Genomic DNA, 21,479 nt, shown 5'->3' with positions numbered 1-21,479 from the left:
GTCACCGATTGAAACGCTATTAGCGCGCACCAACGCTAACTAACTAGCCATTTCACATCGGTTACACTAGGACCACCAGAACAGGTGACAGCATATTGTTGGGAACTTTGAGGCTTTTGCGCCACAATGACTGAACAACTAACGGCTACATAGGCAACTCAACGTGGTGTTATTTTTCGTTTTGTCCTGTTCGTTCCTCGTAGTTTAAAAAGGAAGTGGTTGTGTCGTTTCACTTCCGTATTTCGTTTGACGTCTAACTCCTGTGTTAACGTTAGTTGTACACCACTTTTTCGGTATGAAGAGGATAACAAAGTGGGGTCAATTATATAAAACACGCAATGATTCGGACTCAAGTTCGGTCCTGGAAAATGTAAGTAAACCGTAGCACAATAATGGACTAAAGGAGCCTAACGTTATTCCTTCAATATTCAAAGAACCTTAGTTAACTACATGTTGTGTTTAGGGGCGAATTGGCTCTGACACTGACAGCAAAATACTCCATTTAAACGGGAATAAATTCTGTAAATGTTAATTCTCAGTTGCGGTATGGTTCTAGCAACATAAAACCCTATACTTGTATAATACATTAAAATAATTTCACAATATATGCAGCCAACCGTATTTATTTTTTTTGTGTGACAACGCGTCCGTCTTTCATTACGTCACTGAGAAAATAACTGGAGACTGCCTAAAATGTCCGACCGTTTTCAACATAATCTTCCCATTTTCGCATCCGTCAGAGGAAGAGGCGAAGCGAGAGGGATCCCTGGGGCAAAAATCTGTCTTCTCACCCGGCAGCGTTATTTCGTTTCTTTCGCTAGGTCAACGAGTGTCAAATTTGGTCAACAAAAATGTAAGGGATTATTTGCTACGTGAGGTTTTTTGGATCAAATAGAAGTTTCGTACGGTTTAGGTTATGAGTGTATTGATATAAGGACACGTGACATACCATCAACTTTGAGAAGAACATTTTATTTTGGAGTTGTCTCTAATTAATACATGAGGCTAGCCTAGCATATATCTCCATTGAATACAGACGGTTGACGTCAACACCCCTCATTATTTATATATATATATATATATATATATATATATTACAATAACGAGATCTATCCAAATAAACTACTAGCCAGGAAGTTGACAGCCCGCTGTTCTGCTCTGTGGACAACGAATCCCATTGTTAGGGTGGCGACATACTATTATTATTATTATCATGTTTGGTCAAATTTGCCCATGTATTTATTTTCAGAGTTTCAATGAGTTGTTAAAATGTCTCAGAACTCTGCTGAATTCCCCCATTTGAAGGTCAGCTACGTTTACTTAGGCTACTTAGCGTTACTAGCTCGGTATTTGAAGTTATTATCATTGGTAGTGTATTATCAGGTAAACGCATATGCTTATTATTCATTTCTCAAATATTTATTAGCTAATCATTCAGTCGAATACGCTATTCTACAGCCATTAAATCTGTCTTTGAGCGTTAATGGCTAGATCTGTCCACGACATGCAAGGGAAAGTATTATTAATCAGTGACTGAAATTTCGCGTTACGTGATATTCACTTCCTGGACTTGGAGAGCGCTTAAAGCATTGTAGAACGCCTCTCTGAATGACGGGGCGTGGCTTTGTCTTAACTGCGTTGGGAAAATGGAAGACGAGGTTTACATAGTCCAACTTCCCATGCGCTCAAGGAGTAGCGCCAGCAGCATCATGTCATCCCCCAAAAATGGTAGACATTGGATTAATATTTAAAAAAATTGTCCTCACGACAATTATTTGAATAATTCTATGGATGTTTTGTCCGCAAGGTGTCAAATTAGGAATGTTCGAATATGACTTCTATCATTAATAGGAGCTGAGGGTAGTTAGTGTTAATGAATGGACTAGAGTAGGCCCCTCTAGTAGTGATTTGCAGTTCGCGAATGATTTTACCTTTTACTGTCTTGAGTCTTGATACATTTTTCTGAGTGACTTGTTCATTTTAAGTTTGTTTGACCTGCTGGCTGCAAATAATCTTTCAGCAAGATCGCTACTTTCTTCTCCTGCTAAGCCCTCCAGAGAGGTGCTCCGAACCAGCGGAAAATAGATCATGCAGCATAGAGAAGAATAATACATGTTTAGAATTGATAATTGATCTCTTGGTGCAAGAATTTATGTAATTAATTGATTTATTGAATGTATCGATGGATACAACCAAAGCCTACCTAGCCTGCCTCTGCTCAACAAACTCTAATTTGAGGACAAATTGTTTGGGGGGGGGGGGGGCTGCTGCAGTTCGCAAACGATATGTGCTTCTCTTCCTTGCGGCGTCGTCCCGCCGTGTCGCACAATCTAGTCAGGTTGCAGCTGCAACTAGACCTTGTTTCAAAGGTATCAAGAAATAATCTTACTTGTGGGCCTAGCAATCACATATGTACATTGTTTGAAGCACACTTTTGTAAGTCTCACACATGACAGCTCTAATAAGTCCCCAATGGTGAAGGAGAGGCTTGTGGAGTCTTACAGGCTGCTCGCACGCGCCAACGAGCATCTGCGTTGCCAAGGGCTAAAATAGAAATCAGTTCTATCTCCTCATTGATTTATAGAAGCAGGTACCCACGTGCCATCTCCTCATTGGTTATACCCACGTGGGTGACTGAAAGACAAACGAGGTCGGTGGCGGTAATGCACCTAATTTATGAAAGTTGCCAATCGCAATATAAAGTCCAGAGAAGAAAAAGCCTGGAAGGAGGAGAAAAGACTAGAAATGATTCTGTTGACCATTTTGTGTGTGGATTAATTGTCGGAGTAGAGGACCTTGTGCATTTCAGGTAAAATAACAATTCAATGTTTATATCCCAGGACATGTTAGCTAGCAAGTGCAAGCTAGCTAGCTAAATTGCCATACATGTTTAATGCTTTTCAACCTGTCCCCAAATTAATGTAATTGGTTCAGAGTTTGTTTTGATATTTGAATCTGTGTGTTGTGATCGCGTTTGGTGTGGGGGGACAAAATAAATGTATGCACGATGGCGCACGGGCGCAGCCGGTTTGGGTTCTGTGTTACGTTTTAGTTCATTGTTGGCGGACACGGGGGTCCTGTGCGCTCTGGGCATTACTGAATCAAATGATTTGAAATTAGTCAAGATTTGTTAATTTGACTGAGTTGAAAAGATCGAAGTCAGTAAAGTCGAACTTCCCATCACTAATATCTAGCTTGCTTCGTTCTGCAATGAGCCACTGTTTACAGATGGCTCGTTGCGGATGCTTCGTAGCCTGGAGTGTATATTCTTATTCGGATTCTGTTGCAAAACCTTTAGTCTTTTGCAAAACATTCCGTCTGTTGCTAAACGTTTTCCAACAGAAACAAATGGGCTTCAACATGAATTAAAAGCTGTTGGGTTCTTAAACAGAAGTTGTAGTTCATTTTAATTCTATGGTTTCCACCCATTCCAATCAGAATAGTCTACAGTGTTTGTTTGGCACAAGCTGCACATCTATAAATTGTTTCTTCCATGCACTAAAGTGGAATGAAGTCTGCAGGGTTCCTCCCAACTTCCAGACGCTTTATTTTTATTTTATTTTTAAGCTAGACACGACTTCTGTTTTAAGAACAAAACAGAGCCTCTCGAGTGGCGCAGCGGTCTGCATCGCTATGCTTGAGGCATCATTACAAACCCGGGTTCGATCCCGCAAAATTGGCCCAACGTCGTCCGGGTTCAGGCCAGGGTTTGGCTGGCCGGGGTGTCCTTGTCCCATCGCGCTCAAGCGACTCCTTTTGGCGGGCCGGGCACATGCGCGCTGACTTTGTTGTACGGTGTTTCCTCCGACACATTGGTGTGGCTGGGTTAAGCCAGCGACGTGTCAAGAAGCAGTGCGGCTTGGCAGGGTCATGTTTCGGGGGATCCGTGGCTCGTGACCTCTTCTCCCGAGTGTGTACGGGAGTTGCAGCGATGGGACAAGATTGTAACTATCAATTTGGATATCAAGAAAAAGGGGTAAAATGTATTTTTTTTTTAAAGTTAAAAAGTATAAAACAGAGTTTGGAGTAAACGGTTTCTTTTGCAAAACATTTTGCAACAGAATCGGTGTAATGAATACACCCCCGGCGTCCTTGATCATCCAAAACTAAACTATTCACTTTCATCAAAATGTTTCCCATCAACAGAGGCGTATCCAAGATCTCTAAGAACATTACTTACAATTCATTGGTTTGAATGTGGCGTTCGCTATCAAATAAGAGTTTAAAACACGTTTGTGTCCAGGGTCTCCCATTTTCCGTCTGTGGGCTGCCGTTGTAGAAAATGGGAGACCCTGGATAAAAAAACGTGTTTTAATTGCTTATTGGCTAGCGAGTGAAACATTCAACCCAACAAATCGTAACTATTGTTCTGAGCGATATTGGATATGCCTCTGAAGGGAAATGTTGTTTTGGTGAAACCGAATAGTTTAGGTTTGGTTGATCAAGGGCACCAGGCTACAGAAGCTTCCACAACAAGCCATCCGTAAACAATTGCTCATTGCGGTGCGAAGCAATATCCAGCTAGCTAGGACATTTGAGAACAAAACTGTCTAGACAGAATCAAATGTTGAGGAAGAGACATTCTAACCACTGGAGCTAGCTAAACTCAGCAAAAAAAAAGAAACGTCCTCTCGCTGTCAACTCTTTATTTTTCAGCAAACTTAACATGTGTAAATATTTGTATGAACATGAGATTTAACAACTGAGACACAAACTGAACAAGTTCCAAAGACATGTGACTAACAGAAATTGAATAATGTGTCCCTGAACGAAGGGGGGGTCAAAAGTAACTGTCAGTATCTGGTGAAGCCACCAGCTGCATTAAGTACTGCAGTGCATCTCCTCCTCATGGACTGCACCATATTTGCCAGTTCTTGCTGTGAGATGTTATCCCACTCTTCCACCAAGGCACCTGCAAGTTCCCGGACATTTCTGGGGGGGAATGGCCCTAGCCCTCACCCTCCGATCCAACAGGTCCCAGACGTGCTCAATGGGAATGAGATCCAGAACACTGACATTCCTGTCTTGCAGGAAATCACGCACAGAACGAGCAGTATGGCTGGTGGCATTGTCATGCTGGAGGGTCATGTCAGGAAGGGTACCACATGAGGGAGGAGGATGTCTTCCCTGTAATGCACAGCGTTGAGATTGAGGTTGTTGTCATTGCAAGCAGTCTGATGATGCTATGACACACCGCCCCAGACCATAATGGACCCTCCACCTGCAAATCGATCCCGCTCCAGAGTACAGGCCTCGTTGTAACGCTCATTCCTTCGACGATAAACTCGAATCCGACCATCACCCCTGGTGAGACAAAACCGCAACTCGTCAGTGAAGAGCACTTTTTGCCAGTCCTGTCTGGTCCAGCGACGGTGGGTTGCCTGTGATGTCTGGTGAGGACCTGCCTTGCAACAGGCATGCAAGCCCTCAGTCCAGCCTCTCTCAGCCTATTGCGGACAGTCTGAGCACTGATGGAGGGATTGTGCATTCCTGGTGTAACTCGGGCAGTTGTTGTTGCCATCCTGTACCTGTCTCGCAGGTGTGATGTTCGGATGTACCGATCCTGTGCAGGTTACATGTGGTCTGCCACTACGAGGACAATCAGCTGTCCGTCCTGTCTCCCTGTAGCGCTGTCTTAGGAGTCTCACAGTACGGACATTGCAATGTATTGCGCTGGCCACATCTGCAGTCCTCATGCCTCCTTGCAGCATGCTTAAGGCACGTTCATGCAGATGAGCAGGGACCCTGGGCATCTTTCTTTTGGTGTTTTTCAGAGTCAGTAGAAAGGCCTCTTCAGTGTCCCAGTTATGAAAACTTAGGACCTTACTTGCCTACCATCTGTAAGCTGTTAGTGTCTTAACGACCGTTCCACAGGTGCATGTTCATTAATTGTTTATGGTTCATTGAACAAGCATGGGAAACAGTGTTTAAACCCTTTACAATGAAGATCTGTGAAGTTATTTGGATTTTTACGAATTATCTTTGAAAGACAGGGTCCTGAAAAAGGGACGTTTCTTTTTTTTGCTGAGTTTATTTATATTAGCCCTCTGATTACAATTAAGAGCAAAACGTGCTGCTCTGTTTTGAGCCAGCTGCAGGTTAACTAGGTCTTTCCTTGCAACACTGGACCACACGACTGAACAATAATCAAGATTAGACAAAACTAGAGCCTGCAGAACTTGCTTTTTGGAGTCTGGTGTCAGAAAAGCAGAGCATCTCTTTATTACGGCCAGACCTCTCCCCATCTTTACAACCATTGAATCTATATGTTTGATGACATACAGTAGTGTCACTGTAAAAATATGCATTTACACATACTGTTGAAAAACCTGGCCAACATCCGGTGAAATTGCAGAGCGCGAAATTCAAAATCAAAAGTAGTAATGTTAAACATAAAAATACAAGTGTTATACACCATTCTTTAGCTTAGAATCTTGGTAATCGAACCGCGCTGTTCAATTTACAGTAGGCTTTACGGCGAAAGCATAGCATTTGATTGTCTGAGGACAGCGCCTCGCATACTTCCTGCATTAACATAAATTCATAACCTGCACAGGTGTCACAACTCAAAAATAGCGATAAAATAAATCACTTACTTTTGAAGATCATCTTTTTGCAATCCAATGGGTCCCAGTTACACAATGAATGGTCGTTTTGTTCGATAAAGTCCTTTATATCCCAAAAATGTCCGTTTATTTGGCGTGTTTGATTCAGAAATCCACCTGTTCCAACTCGCCCAACATGCCTACAAACGAATCTAAAAAGTTACCTGTAAACATCGTCCAAACAATTCAAGCAACGTTTCTAATCCAACCTCAGGTACCCTAATATGTAAATAATTGATTAAATTTAAGACTGAATAAACTGTGTTCAACACCGGAGAAAAATAACTAGGAGGGCGCACTCATTCATGCGCACCGGAAGACTAGAGTCCTTCTGAGTGACACTTCGAAAGAATACGACTAGACTGTTGACATCTATTGGAAGCCATAAGAACTGCAACCTGGGTCCTAATAATTAGACTTTCCCCATAGAAAAGCATTAAAGTCCAATGACCTCAACAACAAAAAATTCCTGTATGGATTGTCCTCGGGGTCTCGCCTGCCAAATCAGTTCTGTTATACCCACAGACAATATTTTAACAGTTTTAGAAACTTCAGAGTGAGTGTTTTCTAATGGTACCGATTTATATGCATATCCTACCTTCTGGGCCTGAGTAACAGGCAGTTTACTTTGGGCACGTTTGTCATCCAAACTTCAAAATACTGCCCCCTACCCCAGAGAGGTTAACGACCATTCCACAGGTGTATGTTAATTAATTGTTTATGGTTAGTTGAACAAGCATGGGAAACCGTGTTTAAACCCTTTACAATGAAGATCTGTGAAGTTATTTGGATTTTTACGAATTATCTTTCAAAAACAGGGTCCTGAAAACAGGACGTTTCTTTTTTTGCTGAGTTTATATCCTCCGCCTGTCAACTTGTTGCTTGAGTTTACTTCTAGGCTAGCTTAGTAAGATATCCATATTACAGGGATCTAAACCAGAGCTAGGGTAAGTGTACCTAATTAAACTCCCCATGAGTTGTTTAGACAATTTTAACATATGTACTGCAGTAAGTGAAATCTAAGCAAGCCTAAATCGTGACTTAGATTTGAGTGATGATTCACTTAATAGTTGTTTTTTTTTTCTTACCAAGTTAAATTGTCGAACGTCATTGGCACAATTTTGCTTATTTTAATCTAAAAAAGACGTAATACAAGTAATTTGTCTTATTACAAGATATAAGTAACTGACAAAATAAAGGAAAAACCAACAATGTGTATTTTTTGGGGGGGTTAAAATAAGCAAAATTATCTGCCAATGACTCGCCAATGATGTTTTAGCTTGGTAAGAAAAACTATTTTAAGTGAATTATCACTCAATATAAGATACTTAGGCTTGCTTAGATTTCACTTTTTGCAGTGTACAGCCCTAATTTTTTGTCAAGAAGTGGAATAAAATGAAAGATGAATCTCTTGTGTAGATTTATGACCTTACTTACACCATTTTCTAATGTGAGATAGAAATATTTGATACAATTTATGAAAAGTCCAGACTGGGCTTAATGGGTACTGAATGTACCCTTTCAGCCCATGGCGGTTCCAAATAAGCCCACCTCTTAAATAATCAATTTGAATTAATTTCCAAATGTTGAAAATGTGTAAACTGACGTTTCTTATGTAAGCTTAAATTATAATCATCTCCCCTAAGGTTATAAAAATCTATTGATCATTACTATTCATCATTGAAGTAGCGTTCATGACAGGGGGTGTCCAATCGTATCCGCAGAGATCAATTTGGGCCCAGGCTTTTGTTCTTGCCAACCAGTCTAATCGTAGACTTCAATCAATGCATGGGGAGGCAGCCTTTAGTTATTATGCCCCCAGCCTCTGGAATAGTCACCCAGAGAACCTGAGGGGGGCTTGAAACTGTGGACATATGTTTTAAATATCTTAAAACACTGCTTTTTAGCGTTGTTTGTCCTTATGGTGCTTTTTAGTCGTTCAGTTTTTATTGTTCTTTTGTTTTCTCTCCTTGTGAAGTACATTGTGTTGCATTCCATGTCTGTAATGTGCTGTATAAATAAAGCTTGATTTGAAGACTTTAATCAAATCTGCACGAAGACCATAACACAACTTTTAATGAATTATCTGAAAGCTGGTTCACATTTTCTGTGCCATTATTCTTGTTCATTAGTTCAACTTGTCTTCCTAAAGCCTGTCTGAAAACATTTTCAAATCTCACTCTATATTACAAAGGTACGTGTGGTGAAACAAAAATGAAAAACTCCTGTATGAATGAGGGACAGCAATATGACAATGCCCCGGGTGTGCATGAGTAGTCGTCCAATGGTCATCTTCTTGTCCCACATTTGTTTCCATTTTTGTTCACTACTTATAAGGTCTTCTATTCCTGATATCCTTCAACCCTGATCCTATTCTTCTCTCTTTGCATGAATGTCTACATGTCCACTCCAAATATCTTGGAGAGAGTACAGAGGTTTTTAATTGTTTTTAATCTTGGTAAAGGAGCTGTTGGATAGATGCATAACTGTAGTTTGAGTACTTTAAATCAACTTAAATCTGAAGAAAAATCATAATTATGCTCAGGTTTTTTGAATATTAGGGATATCAACACACTAGCCCCATGTGTTCCAATGCATAATGGGCTTAATGTTACAGAAATTATTTATGGTGAAAAAGACAGAAGAGCAACGTTTACTTAAAAGTATTTGGAAACCAATGGTCTGTGGTATAAATATACACTATATACTACAATATTATGCCACATTTGCATTGATCCATATTAATTTATTTCCTTTCTGTATATAGGGGGTCTTTTTGTGCTACTGAACACTAGAAGACCCGAGTGAGCCATTTAAGTTAAATACCGATCCGTTCCATTTAACCTACGTGTGTTGTAATTATTTCTATATGATAAACAGAATTTGTGTTATAAGCAGTTTTTTCAAGAATAACCACTGTTCCATGCGCTCCACACGTGCCCACGCGGCAACCGATAGCCTACAGTAACATAAACGAATAATAAAACATCTAATTGGCTTAGAATAAAAACTGGAATGGAGATATGAACTGGTTGAAACAATTAAAGGGAAAATCCACTCAAACAAATATATAGTATTTTTTTTTTTATGATGCATTTAGCATCATAATTAGAGGTCGACAGATTACGATTTTTCAATGCCGATAACGATTTATTGGAGGACCAAAAAAAGCAGACGCCGATTTAAATACATTTATTTAAATAAATAAAAAATTAAATGTGTGTGTGATATGTGTGTATGTATATATATATATATGATGACAATTACAACAATACTGAATGAACACTTTATGTTAACTTAATATACATAAATAAAATCAATTTAGTATCAAATAAATAATGAAATATGTTCAATTTGGTTGAAATAATGCAAAAACACAGTGTTGGAGAAGAAAGAACATATGAAAGCTGGTGGTTTCTTTTAACATGAGTCTTCAATATTCCCAGGTAAGAAGTTTTAGGTTGAAGTTATTATAGGACTATTTCTCTCTACCATTTGTATTTCATATAACTTTGACTATTGGATGTTCTTATAGGCACTTTAGTATTGCCAGCCTAATCTCGGGAGTTTGTAGGCTTGAAGTCATAAACAGTGCAATGCTTGAATCACAGCGAAGAGCTGCTGGCAAACACAGGAAAGTGCTGTTTGAATGAATGCTTACGAGCCTGCTGCTGCCTACCACCGCTCAGACTGCTCTATGAAATCACAGACTTAATTATAATATAATAAACACACAGAAATACGAGCCTTAGGTCATTTAATATGGTCAAATCCGGAAACTATCATTTCGAAAACAAAACGATTATTCTTTCAGTGAAATACGGAACTGTTCTGTATTTTATCGAACGGGCGGAACCTTAAGTCTAGATATTGCTGTTACATTGCACATCCTTCAATGTTATGTCATAATTATGTAAAATTATGGCAAATTTAATTAGTCTTTGTTAGGAAGAAATGGTCTTCACACATTTCGCAACGAGCCAGGCGGCTCAAACTGCTGCATATACCCTGACTTTGCTTGCACAGAACGCAAGAGAAGAGACACAATTTCCCTAAAGAAATTCATGTTAGCAGGCAATATTAACTAAATATACAGGTTAATTATATTTTTTACTTGTGTATTAATTTTAAGAAAGGCATTGATGTTTGGTTAGGTACACATTGGTGCAACGACAGTGCTTTTTTTTTTGCAAATGTGCTTGTTAAATCATCACCCGTTTGCGAAGTAGGCTGTGATTCGATGATAAATGAACAGGCACCGCATTGATTATATGCAACGCAGGACAAGCTAGATAAACTATTAATATCATCTACCATGTGTAGTTAACGATTGATTGATTTTTATTTTTTTAATAAGATAAGTTTAATGCAAGCTAGCAACTTACCTTGGCTCCTTGCTGCACTCACGTAACAGGTGGTCAGCCTGCCACGCAGTCTCCTCGTGGAGTGCGACGTAATCGCCGTCCAAAAATGCCGATTACCGATTGTTATGAAGACTTGAAATCGGCCCTAATTAATCGGCCATGCCGATTAATCTGTTGACCTCTAGTAGGCCTAGATGGGTACTAGATAGGTACACTTATGATTCATAATGATGTGGCAAGTGACACTTTTCTTCTTGAAAGTCCAATATCTTGAAAACTTGACTGCTGACATGCAAAACATTTTGGGTACTTGAATTTGTTTTTGATTTGAGTTTCCCTTTTAAATAGCAGAAAATGTAAATATTTTTTGCCTGTTTGAATCCAAAGATGGAAGACGGCTTAATAGGGCAAGTGTACCTATCTAGGCCTACTCCTGCAGGGTTGGGGTTAATTGCACAATTTCAATTCTCTCTCCTTGTAAATTCCAATAATTCAATTCCCAATTCAATATTATCCCTAACGATTCAAAAAATTCAATCAATTCCCTCCGGCTTTCAGGATGATTGTCACTGTTCAGACAGCTTAGCTATACTGGAAATATAGAAATACAAGTTGAAATGATTGAAAATCCTGCAGTCAATGTTTGATACTATGTGCATTAATTCCCTTAACTGGGACATTTTTAAATACTGAAATTAATGTCAATTCCTGAGGTTTAATGTTTTAAAAATGGTCTAATTCCAATTTAATTCCAATTCCATAACTTTAAAGATTGTTGACATTTTTAATTGAATTCAAGAATTGAATTGGAATTTCCAATTAACCTGTTTGTACATCATTTGTCAAAAGTCTCCCATGTCAACAAAAACATCCATTCTCTTCTTCAGTTCACAGGCAAGCTACCTACGATCCCTCTGGAAGTCCTGGAGGAGATACTGCTGAATGTACATCCACACCAGGTGGTGCGTGTCTGTCGACTGGTGTGTCATGAGTGGAAAGAAGTAGTAGACAGTGATTCTCTTTGGAGAGAGAGGTGCCGAAGAGAGGGATACCAGACATGTGATGCCACTAAACTACCTGAAGACTGGCGTTTATTTTACTTCTTGTGTAAGAAGAGACGTAATCTTATCAAAAACCCCGGAGCAGAGGGTAAGAGTCGAGACCAGAGAAATTTCTAAATTCTCTACGTTGGGGTGGGGATCCTGTCGTTAACTCCAGAACCAACAATTCAAATCCCTCTCTTCTCCAGATAAATTCAATGGCTGGCAGATTATGAAGAATGGAGGGGATCAATGGAACATAGAGCCAGGGGACCTTAATAACACGGCCATAAAATACTTTGTGACTTCTTACGCGTGAGTATATTACTTTACCATATCACAATTACAATGAGAAGACCTTTACTTGGCCCCACTTTGTTTCACTACCACATTGTTACTCAATAACGTCCAAGGACCTTACAGTGCCTTCAGAAAGTACTCATACCCCTTGACTTATTGCACATTTTGGTGTAACAGCCTGAATTCAATATGGATTAAATAGATTTTATTTCTCACCCAGCTACAAACAATATCCTTTAATGACAAAGTGAACTTGTTTTTAGACATTTTTGCAAATATATTGAAGATGAAATACAGAAATCTAATTTACATAAGTATTCACACACATGAGTCAATACATGTTAGAATCACCTTTGGCTGGGATTACAGCTGTGAGTCTTTCTGGGTAAGAGTTTTGCACACCTGGATTGAAAAAATATTTGCCCACTATTCTTTTAAAAATTCTTCAAGCTCTTGTTTGTTGATCATTGCTAGATAACCATTTTCATGTCTTGCCATAGATTTTCAAGCAGATTTAAGTCAAAACTGTAACTCGGCCACTCCGTAAGATTCACTGTCTTCTTGGTAAGCAACTCCAGTGTAGATTCGGCCTTGTATTTTAGATTATTTTCCTGCTGAAAGGTGAATTCATCTCCCAGTGTCTGGAGGAAAGCAGTGAACCAGGTTTGCCTCTAGGATTTTGCCTGTGCTTAGCTCCATTCCATTTCTAGTATTGTTGAGTAACTACAATGTTGTTGATCCTTCTTCAGTTTTCTCTTATTACAGCCATTACACTCTGTAACTGTTTTTAAATTCACCATTGACTTCATGGTGAAATCCCTGAGTTCCTCTCCAGCAACTGAGTTATGAAGGACGCCTTTATCTTTGTAGTGACTGGGTGTATTGATACACCATCCAAAGTGTAATTAATAACTTCACCATGCTCAAAGGGATATTCAATGTCTGCTTATATTTACCAATACAATCTACCAATAGGTGCCCTTATTTGCGAGGCATTGGAATACCCTGGTCTTTGTGGTTGAATCTGTGTTTGAAGTTCACTGCTCAACTGAAGGACCTTACAAATATTTGTATGTGTGTGGTATAGTGATGAGTGAGTCATTCAAAAATCATGTTAAACACTATTATTGCATACAGAATAAGTCCATGCAACTTATTATGTGACTGTTTAATCAGATTTTTACTCCTGAACGTATTTAGGCTTGCCATAACAAAGGGGTTTGATATTTATTTACTCAGGACATTTCAGCTTTGTATTAATTTGTGAAATAAAGAAGAAGTCCACTTTAACATTATGGGATATTATGTGTAGGCAATCTATATACAATATCCCATCATGAAAAAGCAAAAACTGGTTTTTAGATTTTTTTTGCAAATTTATTAAAATACATTTTTTTATTCAGACCCTTTACTCAGTACATTCTCGAAGCACCTTTGACAGCGATTTCAGCCTCGAGTCTTCTTGGGTATGACGCTACAAGCTTGGCACACCAGTATTTGGGGAGTTTCTTCCATTCTTCCCTGCAGATCCTCTCAAGCTCTGTCAGGTTGGATGGGGAGCATCGCTGCACAGCTATTTTCAGTTCTCTCCAGAGATGTTCGATCGGGTTCAAGTCCGGGCTCTGGTTGGGCCAATCAAGGATATTCAGAGACTTGTACCGAAGCCACTCCTGTGTTGTCTTGGTTGTGTGCTTATGGTTGTTGTCCTGTTGGAAGGTGAACCTTCGCCCCAGTCTGAGGTCCTGAGAGCTCTGGAGCAGGTTTTCATCAAGGATCTCTCTGTACTTTGCTCCTTTCATCTTTCCCTTGATCCTGATGAGTCTCCCATTCCCTGCTGCTGAAAAACATCCCCAGAGCATGAGGCTGCCACCACCATGCTTCACCCTAGGGATGGTGCCAGTTTTTCTCCAGATGTGACGCTTGGCATTCAGGCCAAATAGTTCAATCTTGGTTTCATCAGACTAGAGAATCTTGTTTCTCATGGTCCGAGAGTCCTTTAGGTGCCTTTTGGCAAACTCCAAGCGGCCTGTCATTTGCCTTTCACTGAGTGACTTCCGTCTGGCCACTCTTGTCATTCTGGAAGGTTCTCCCATCTCCACAGAGGAATTTTGGAGCTCTGTCAGAGTGACCATCAGGTTCTTGGTCACCTCCCTGACCATGGCTCTTCTCCCCCAATTTTTCAGTTTGGCGGGGCGGTGGTTCCAAACTTCTTCAATTTAAGAATGATGGTGGCCACTGTGTTCTTGGGGACCTTCAATGCTGCAGACATTTTTTGGTACCCTTCCTCAGATCTGTGCTTCGACAAAATCCTGTCTTTGAGCTCTACGGACAATTCCTTCGACATCATGGCTTGATTTTTGCTCTGACATGCACTGTCAACTGTGGGACCTTTTTATATAGACTGGTGTGTGCCTTTCCAAATCATGTCCAATCAATTGAATTTACCACAGGCTGACACCAATGAAGTTGTAGAAACATCTCAAGGATGATCAATGGAAACAGGATGCACCTGAGTTCAATTTCGAGTCTCATAGCAATTTCTACACCTGTTTTCACTTTGTCATTATGGGGTATTGTGTAGATTGAGGAAAAAATATAATTATTCTAAAATTGATTTAGGCTGTAATGTAACAATGTAGAAAAAGTGAAGGTCTGAATACTTTCCGAATGCACCGTACAGTATGCAATGGGCAATTTTATATAAATAAACAATTAAAGGGCAAACAATTCACACAATGAATGTGCGAGAATTAGCGGGAGACAGTGGATCACTTTCTGGAGAGCTGAGTGCAGGCTTTCTGGAGAGCTGAGTGCAGGCTTTCTGGAGAGCTGAGTGCAGGCTTTCTGGAGAGCTGAGTGCAGGCTTTCTGGAGAGCTGAGTGCAGGCTTTCTGGAGAGCTGAGTGCAGGCTTTCTGGAGAGCTGAGTGCAGGCTTTCTGGAGAGCTGAGTGCAGGCTTTCTGGAGAGCTGAGTGCAGGCTTTCTGGAGAGCTGAGTGCAGGCTTTCTGGAGAGGGATGTCTATCTTCGCCTTCTTCTTGTCTCAACATTTTAAATTCTACTCAAGATGCATTATCTTCACATTTTAGATGCTTTTCACTGACATCCACAACTCAATAATCAGCTAGACCTATTGCCATGCGCTCTGGCATCCCAAGTAGGCATAGGCCTATGCACTTGTGATTTTTAACACTCCACGGCTATTAAAAAAAAAGCTAAAAGCTAACGATCCTCTCTGGTGAAGTATTTTATTTAGATAATAGTAATTATAATTTAGGGAAAGCCAGCATCTGGACAGTGAACTGTGCACCCGCCAACTTTCCTTTCTATTCGCAAGTGGTTGAAACCAGAGATCTGTATATATTGACGAGATGCTCATGTCTACGCCCTAACAATGGAATTCATTGTCCCAAAGGCAGGAATGCAGGCGACAAGCTTAGGTCTGCATATTATGTCGCTAGAAACACATTGGTTTTATTCGGGACAGATTACGGTGATAGTGAGTCCTCTCGCTTCGCCTCTTCTTCTCTGCTGAAACAGCGCCCCTATGTCTTACTATATGTAGCCCATGTATGTGATGCTGTCTGGCCAGACAAAGTATGACATGCCATACTCCTTTTGTCCAGAGCATCACATGGTCTACAAATACAGAGACAGAGGGGGGCTGTTTCGCTTGATGGTTTCAGCAGAGAGGAAGAGGCGAAGCAAGAATGCTCACTCTCACAAATGTCACTGAGATGCTTCATCTGAGATTGATGCGTCTTTCTGTCAGCGCACGTCTCGGTCAAATAAGTGATCAACATTTTATTTGGATGGGCAAGGAGGTATGGTAGGCTGGACCAGGCCCCCTAGAGCTTGCCCATAATGCTGGCCCTGCTTGCGGTACGTTTTTGGAAACAAGGAACCTATCTTTCATATCAGTGAGAAATAATTTACAAAAAAATACGTTTAATTACTACACACCTTTGTTACAGGTATAGAGTTAGTGTTCCCACACAACCATATCTCCATGTTACATCACTTGTTTATGGAAGATAGAGGGAAGACAGACTGCCACCTGGTTTAATTAGCTATCTATCGTGCTCCGCGCACCAAGGGGGCATATGTTTTGAAAACCGGTTTGAAAGCGATGATTATTGACTTCTAAATGATAATACTTATTATATCGATACCTTGACTCCAAGTATCGATTTTTAAACTATTTTTTTGGTTAGGTACAGTAGTGTTAGCAAACGCTAGTTGGCTGTACCTGTACCAGAAATTCAGTTTCCTTCATCCTATTGCTTGTTCTCATCTTTTTAAATAGTGAGCCAACTGGTTTTCAGCACTTTTATTTCCATGACTGATCAAAATTCATTTTCTCATGCTCTCAAGTCTTTGTAACAGACATAAAAATGAACAATATGTTTGGAATATTAAATCGCAATAAAATCACAGTATCGAATCGTAATACAATATGTATTACGATTCTATATGCATCGGCACCTAAGTACAGTATGGTGATGTTCCTGGCAATTCCTAGCCCTAGTTACTTACTAGCATTCATAGTAAATGGGTTGGCTGTGTGTCCTGTTGTCTTTGGTTCATCTCAGGACCTGCATGAAGTTTCAGCTGATTGACTTGGAGGCAGAGGGTTACAGGCCTTCTTTCATGGATGACTTTCAACCTGCCATTGTAATATCTGACTGGTGAGAAGAATATTACTATTGTTGTTCACTGTCTGCTACTCTGCTTGTCAGAGGAATAGTACTGTACAACTTTTATGTTTGTGTGTCCATATCAGGTATTCTCCACGCAGGGACTGTGGCTCTGAATATGAGATCTGTGTTGAGTTGCTAAATCAAAAGAAGAAGCCAATTAGGAAGTTTAGTCCAGATACTGTCATCTTTCAACAGTGGAATGATCAGAAATGGAATCAGGTAAAACCGACTATAAATAACATTTTATTGGTCGCATACACATATTTAGCAGATGTTTTTGCGGATGTAGCGAAATGCTTGTGTTCCTAGCTCCAACAGTGCAGTAATATCTAACAATACACAACAATGGAATTAACAAATATAGAAATATTAAGCCGAGTATGTATGTATGTATGTCTGTATGTATGGTACAGTTGAAGTTGGAAGTTTACATACACCTTAGCCAAATATGGCCAAACGGTTATATTTTATGGCCAAACGGTTATATTTTTGTTTCATCAAACCAGAGGACATTTCTCCAAAAAGTACAAACTATGTCCCCATGTGCCGTAGTCTGGCTTTTCTATGGCTGAGCGGCCTTTCAGGTTATGTCGATATAGGACTCGTTTTACTGTGGATATAGATACTTTTTTACCTGTTTCCTCCAGCATTTTCACAAGATCCTTTTGCAGTTGTTCTGGGATTGATTTGCACTTTTCGCACCAAAGTACGTTCATCTCTAGGAGACAGAACGTGTCTCCTTCCTGAGCGGTATGACGGCTGCGTGGTCCCATGGTGTTTATACTTGCGTACTATTGTTTGTACAGATGAACGTGGTAGGTATGGCTGATTTTTTTTCTTTTGATTTTCCCATGATGTCAAGCAAAGAGGCACTGAGTTTGAAGGTAGGCCTTGAAATACATCCACAGGTACACCTCCAATGATGTCAATTATCCTATCAGAAGCTTCTAAAGCCATTCCAGCTGTTTATAGGTACAGTCAATTTAGTGTATGTAAACTTCTGACCCACTGGAATTGTGATACAGTGAAATAATCTGTAAACAATTGTTGGAAAAATGACTTGTCATGCACAAAGTAGATGTCCTAACTGACTTGCCAAAACTATAGTTTGTTAACAAGAAATTTGTGGAGTGGTTGAAAAACGAGTTTTATTGACTCCAACCTAAGTGTATGTAAACTTCTGACTTCAACTTGTATGTATGTATGTATGTATGTATGCATCTAACCAGTCAAAAGTATATGGATAGAATATGTAGTATATGTACAGCAATAGTTAAGTAGGAAAGCCTTGACTAGAATACAGTATATAAATATGAACTGGGTAAAACAGTATGTAAACATTAAAGTATAAGATTATTATCAATATAAGTGTTTATGCATACTCAAATGTGATTTCTCGTCTTGTGTTCTTCTAAGATGTTGTGTGTGATTATACATTGTCAGTGATTGCGTTGCAAGTTATGACCTCTTCAATGTTTCAGATGACTCATGTGTTCAACAATTATGGACCAGGTGTGCGATACATCCGATTCATTCATGGTGGAAAGGACACTCAGTTCTGGGCCGGCTGGTATGGAATAAGGGTCACCAACAGTAGCGTGGAGATCTGCCCATCAGTGGACAGAGAGCTTTCGGGGTGTTCCCAACCTCCCAATAGGTTACATGTGAACGTTGTGCCTACTTGAAAGCTTTACTTACGCATCTGAAACCTCCCTTAGAATACTTCTGTGTAGACCCTGATCCATCTTTTCTGTCTTAGGCAATATGTCTTTCTCTGTGGATATAGACTATTTTGGCTGTAGAATATATAATTTGTGTCTGTCTCTGAATTGTACAGACCAATACAAATATGCACTGTATATGCCTGGAATACGTTGAAGCCATAAACAAAGACAGACAGACCCAGGAGAGAAAGGAAAGTGTTAACTTGAATGTAATTTAGTATGTATATAAACGTCTGACCCACTTTGACAAATGCCACACTAAACGTTTGCAGTCTTTTGGTTGAACTCACCTACTTTTCTAAACATTTATAAGAATGTAATTGTTAACATGTACAGTACCAGTCAAAATTTGACACACCTACTCATTCCAGCGTTTTTTGAAATGATTTTGTACATTGTAGAATAATAGTGAAGACAAACTGTGAAATAGCACATATGGAATCATGTAACGACCAAAAAAGTGTTAAATAAATCGAAATATATTTGAGATTCTTCAAAGTAGCCACCCTTTGCCTTGATGACAGCTTTGCACACTCTTGGAATTCTCTCAACCAGCTTCATGAGGTAGTAACCTGGAATGCATTTGTGGAATTTCTTTCCTTAATGCATTTGAAACAATCAGTTGTGCTGTGACAAGGTAGGGGTGGTGTGTGTGTGTGTGTAATATATATGAATGATAACCCTATTTGGTAAAAGCCCAAGTCCATATTATGGCAACAGCTCAAATAAGCAAAGGGTAACTACAGTCCATCATTACTTGGGATTTTTGGTTCTAACCACCGTGTCATTGTGAGACTCAGAGTAGGTGAATGGATGATCTCTGCATGTGTGGTTCCCAGAGTGAAGCATGGAGGTGTGGGAGTACTTTACTAGTGACACTGATTTATTTAGTATTCAAGACACACTTAACCAGCATGGCTACCATAGCATTCTGCAGTGATACGCCATCCCACCTGGTTTGCGCTTAGTGGAACTATAATTTGTTTTTCAACAGGACAATGACTCAACACACCTCCAGGCTGTGTAAGGGCTATTTGACCAAGAAGGAGAGTGATGGAATGCTGCATCAGATGACCTGACCTCCCAATTGAGATGGTTGGGGATGAGTTGGATTGCAGAGTGAAGGGAAAAGTAGCCAACAAGTGCTCAAAATATGTGGGAACTCCAACACTATTGGAAAAGCATTCCAGGGGAAGCTGGTTGAGAGAATGCCAAGAGTGTGCAAAGATGTCAAAGCAAAGGGTGGCTACTTTTGAAGAATCTAAAATATATTTTGCTTTGTTGGACACTTTTTTTTTTTTTTTTTTTTTTGGTTACTACATTATTCCATATTTTATTTCAGTGTTGATGTCTTCACTATTAATCTACAATGTAGAAAATAAAAAACCTTTTGACTGCTACTGTATATTGAGAGAATACACAGATTACATGGTGCACTACATAAGGATATACAGTGCTTTTGGAAAGTATTCAGACATTATAGAAATGTTTCCAAATTTAGATTTTTTTTTTGAAGATACCTTATGTAAATAAGTATTCAGACATTTTGCTATGACACTCAAAATTAAGCTCAGGTACATCCTGTTTCCAGTGATCATCCTTGAGATGTTTCTACAACTTGATTGGAGTCCACCTGTGGTAAATTCAATTGATTAGACATGATTTGGAAAGGCACACACCTGTCTATATAAGCTCCCACAGTTGACAGTGCATGTCAGAGCAAAAACCAAGACATGAGGTCGAAGGAATTGTCTGTGGAGCGCCGAGACAGGATCGTGTCGTGGCACAGATCTGGGGAAGGGTACCAAAACATTTCTGCAGCATTGAAGGGCCTCAAGAATACAGTGGCCCCCATTCTTAAATGCAGTAGTACAGAGAGATCCTTGAAAACCAGCTCCGGAGTGCTCAGGACCCCAGACTGGGGGGCGAAGACAACCAAGGAGTGGCTTCGGGGCAAGTCTCTGAATGTCCTTGAGTGGCCCAGCCAGAGCCTGGACTTGAACCCGATCGAACATCTCTGGAGAGACCTGAAAATAGCTGTGCAGCGATGCTCTCCATCCAACCTGACAGAGCTTGAGAGGATCTGCAGAGAAGAATGGGACAAACTCCCCAAATACAGATGTGCCAAGCTTGTAGCGTCATACCCTAGAAGACTCTAGGCTGTAATCGCTGCCAAAGGTGTTTCAAAAAAGTACTGAGTAAAGGGTCTGAATAGTTATGGAAATGTGATATTTTTATTTGTAATACATTTTCTAAAAACCAGTTTTTGATTTGTAATTTTGGGGTAGTGTGTGTAGATTGAGGGGGGGAAATGATTTAATCAATTTTAGAAGTGGTCCCGTGTGGCTCAGTTTATAGAGCATGGTGTTTGCAACGCCAGGGTTGTGGGTTCGATTCCCACGGGGGACCAGTACTGGGGGGGAAAAAATAATGAAATGTATGCACTCACTACTGTAAGTTGCTCTGGATAAGAGCGTCTGCTAAATGACTAAAATGTAAATGTAGAATAAGGCTGTAACATAATGTGGATAACGTCAAGGGGTCTGATTACTTTCCGAATGCATGAAGATTAAGTGTTTGAACCTACATTAATATAAAGTATGCTAATTTGGTTATGTACTGCTATCATGTGGAAATTACTTCTCATGCTTTGTCTCGAGTAATAAATACATTTTAAAGTGTACTGTCCTTATTGTACCTTCAACTACTGTAGGGTGATTTTAATCCACTTTGCAATACGGACAATAC

At 39.9% G+C, this 21,479-nt stretch overlaps 1 protein-coding gene across 2 annotated transcripts; it reads left to right on the top strand.

The window, feature by feature from the left end:
- The first annotated feature begins 2 nt into the window (after positions 1-2).
- LOC106567261 (F-box only protein 6) lies at positions 3-21,412 on the top strand. Of its 2 annotated transcripts, XM_014136355.3 has the most exons (6): positions 3-370; positions 11,857-12,118; positions 12,219-12,324; positions 16,900-16,995; positions 17,091-17,226; positions 18,489-21,412. In XM_014136355.3, exons 1-6 carry the CDS (start codon positions 296-298, stop codon positions 18,690-18,692), a joined length of 879 nt encoding a protein of 292 aa, XP_013991830.1. In that variant the 5' UTR covers positions 3-295; the 3' UTR covers positions 18,693-21,412. The 2 variants fall into 2 exon arrangements, with proteins under 2 accessions (XP_013991830.1, XP_082816156.1); XM_082960030.1 differs by lacking the exon at positions 16,900-16,995 and having other exon boundaries at positions 11-370.
- Positions 21,413-21,479: the final 67 nt, after the last annotated feature.

The sequence above is a fragment of the Salmo salar genome, chromosome 13, assembly GCF_965601325.2.
Source record: "Salmo salar chromosome 13, fSalSal1, whole genome shotgun sequence".
Classification (NCBI taxonomy): domain Eukaryota; kingdom Metazoa; phylum Chordata; class Actinopteri; order Salmoniformes; family Salmonidae; genus Salmo; species Salmo salar.
Note: the sequence above shows the minus strand (reverse complement) of the source record. Positions and strands in the feature narration are given on the sequence as shown.

Excerpts from the sequence above, each read along its gene's own strand:
- LOC106567261 (XM_014136355.3), top strand. The coding sequence starts at position 296 with ATGAAGAGGATAACAAAGTGGGGTCAATTATATAAAACACGCAATGAT. Across the intron at positions 12,119-12,218 it reads CAAAAACCCCGGAGCAGAGG|ATAAATTCAATGGCTGGCAG; the intron begins GTAAGAGTCGAG and ends TCTCTTCTCCAG. Across the intron at positions 17,227-18,488 it reads ATGATCAGAAATGGAATCAG|ATGACTCATGTGTTCAACAA; the intron begins GTAAAACCGACT and ends TCAATGTTTCAG.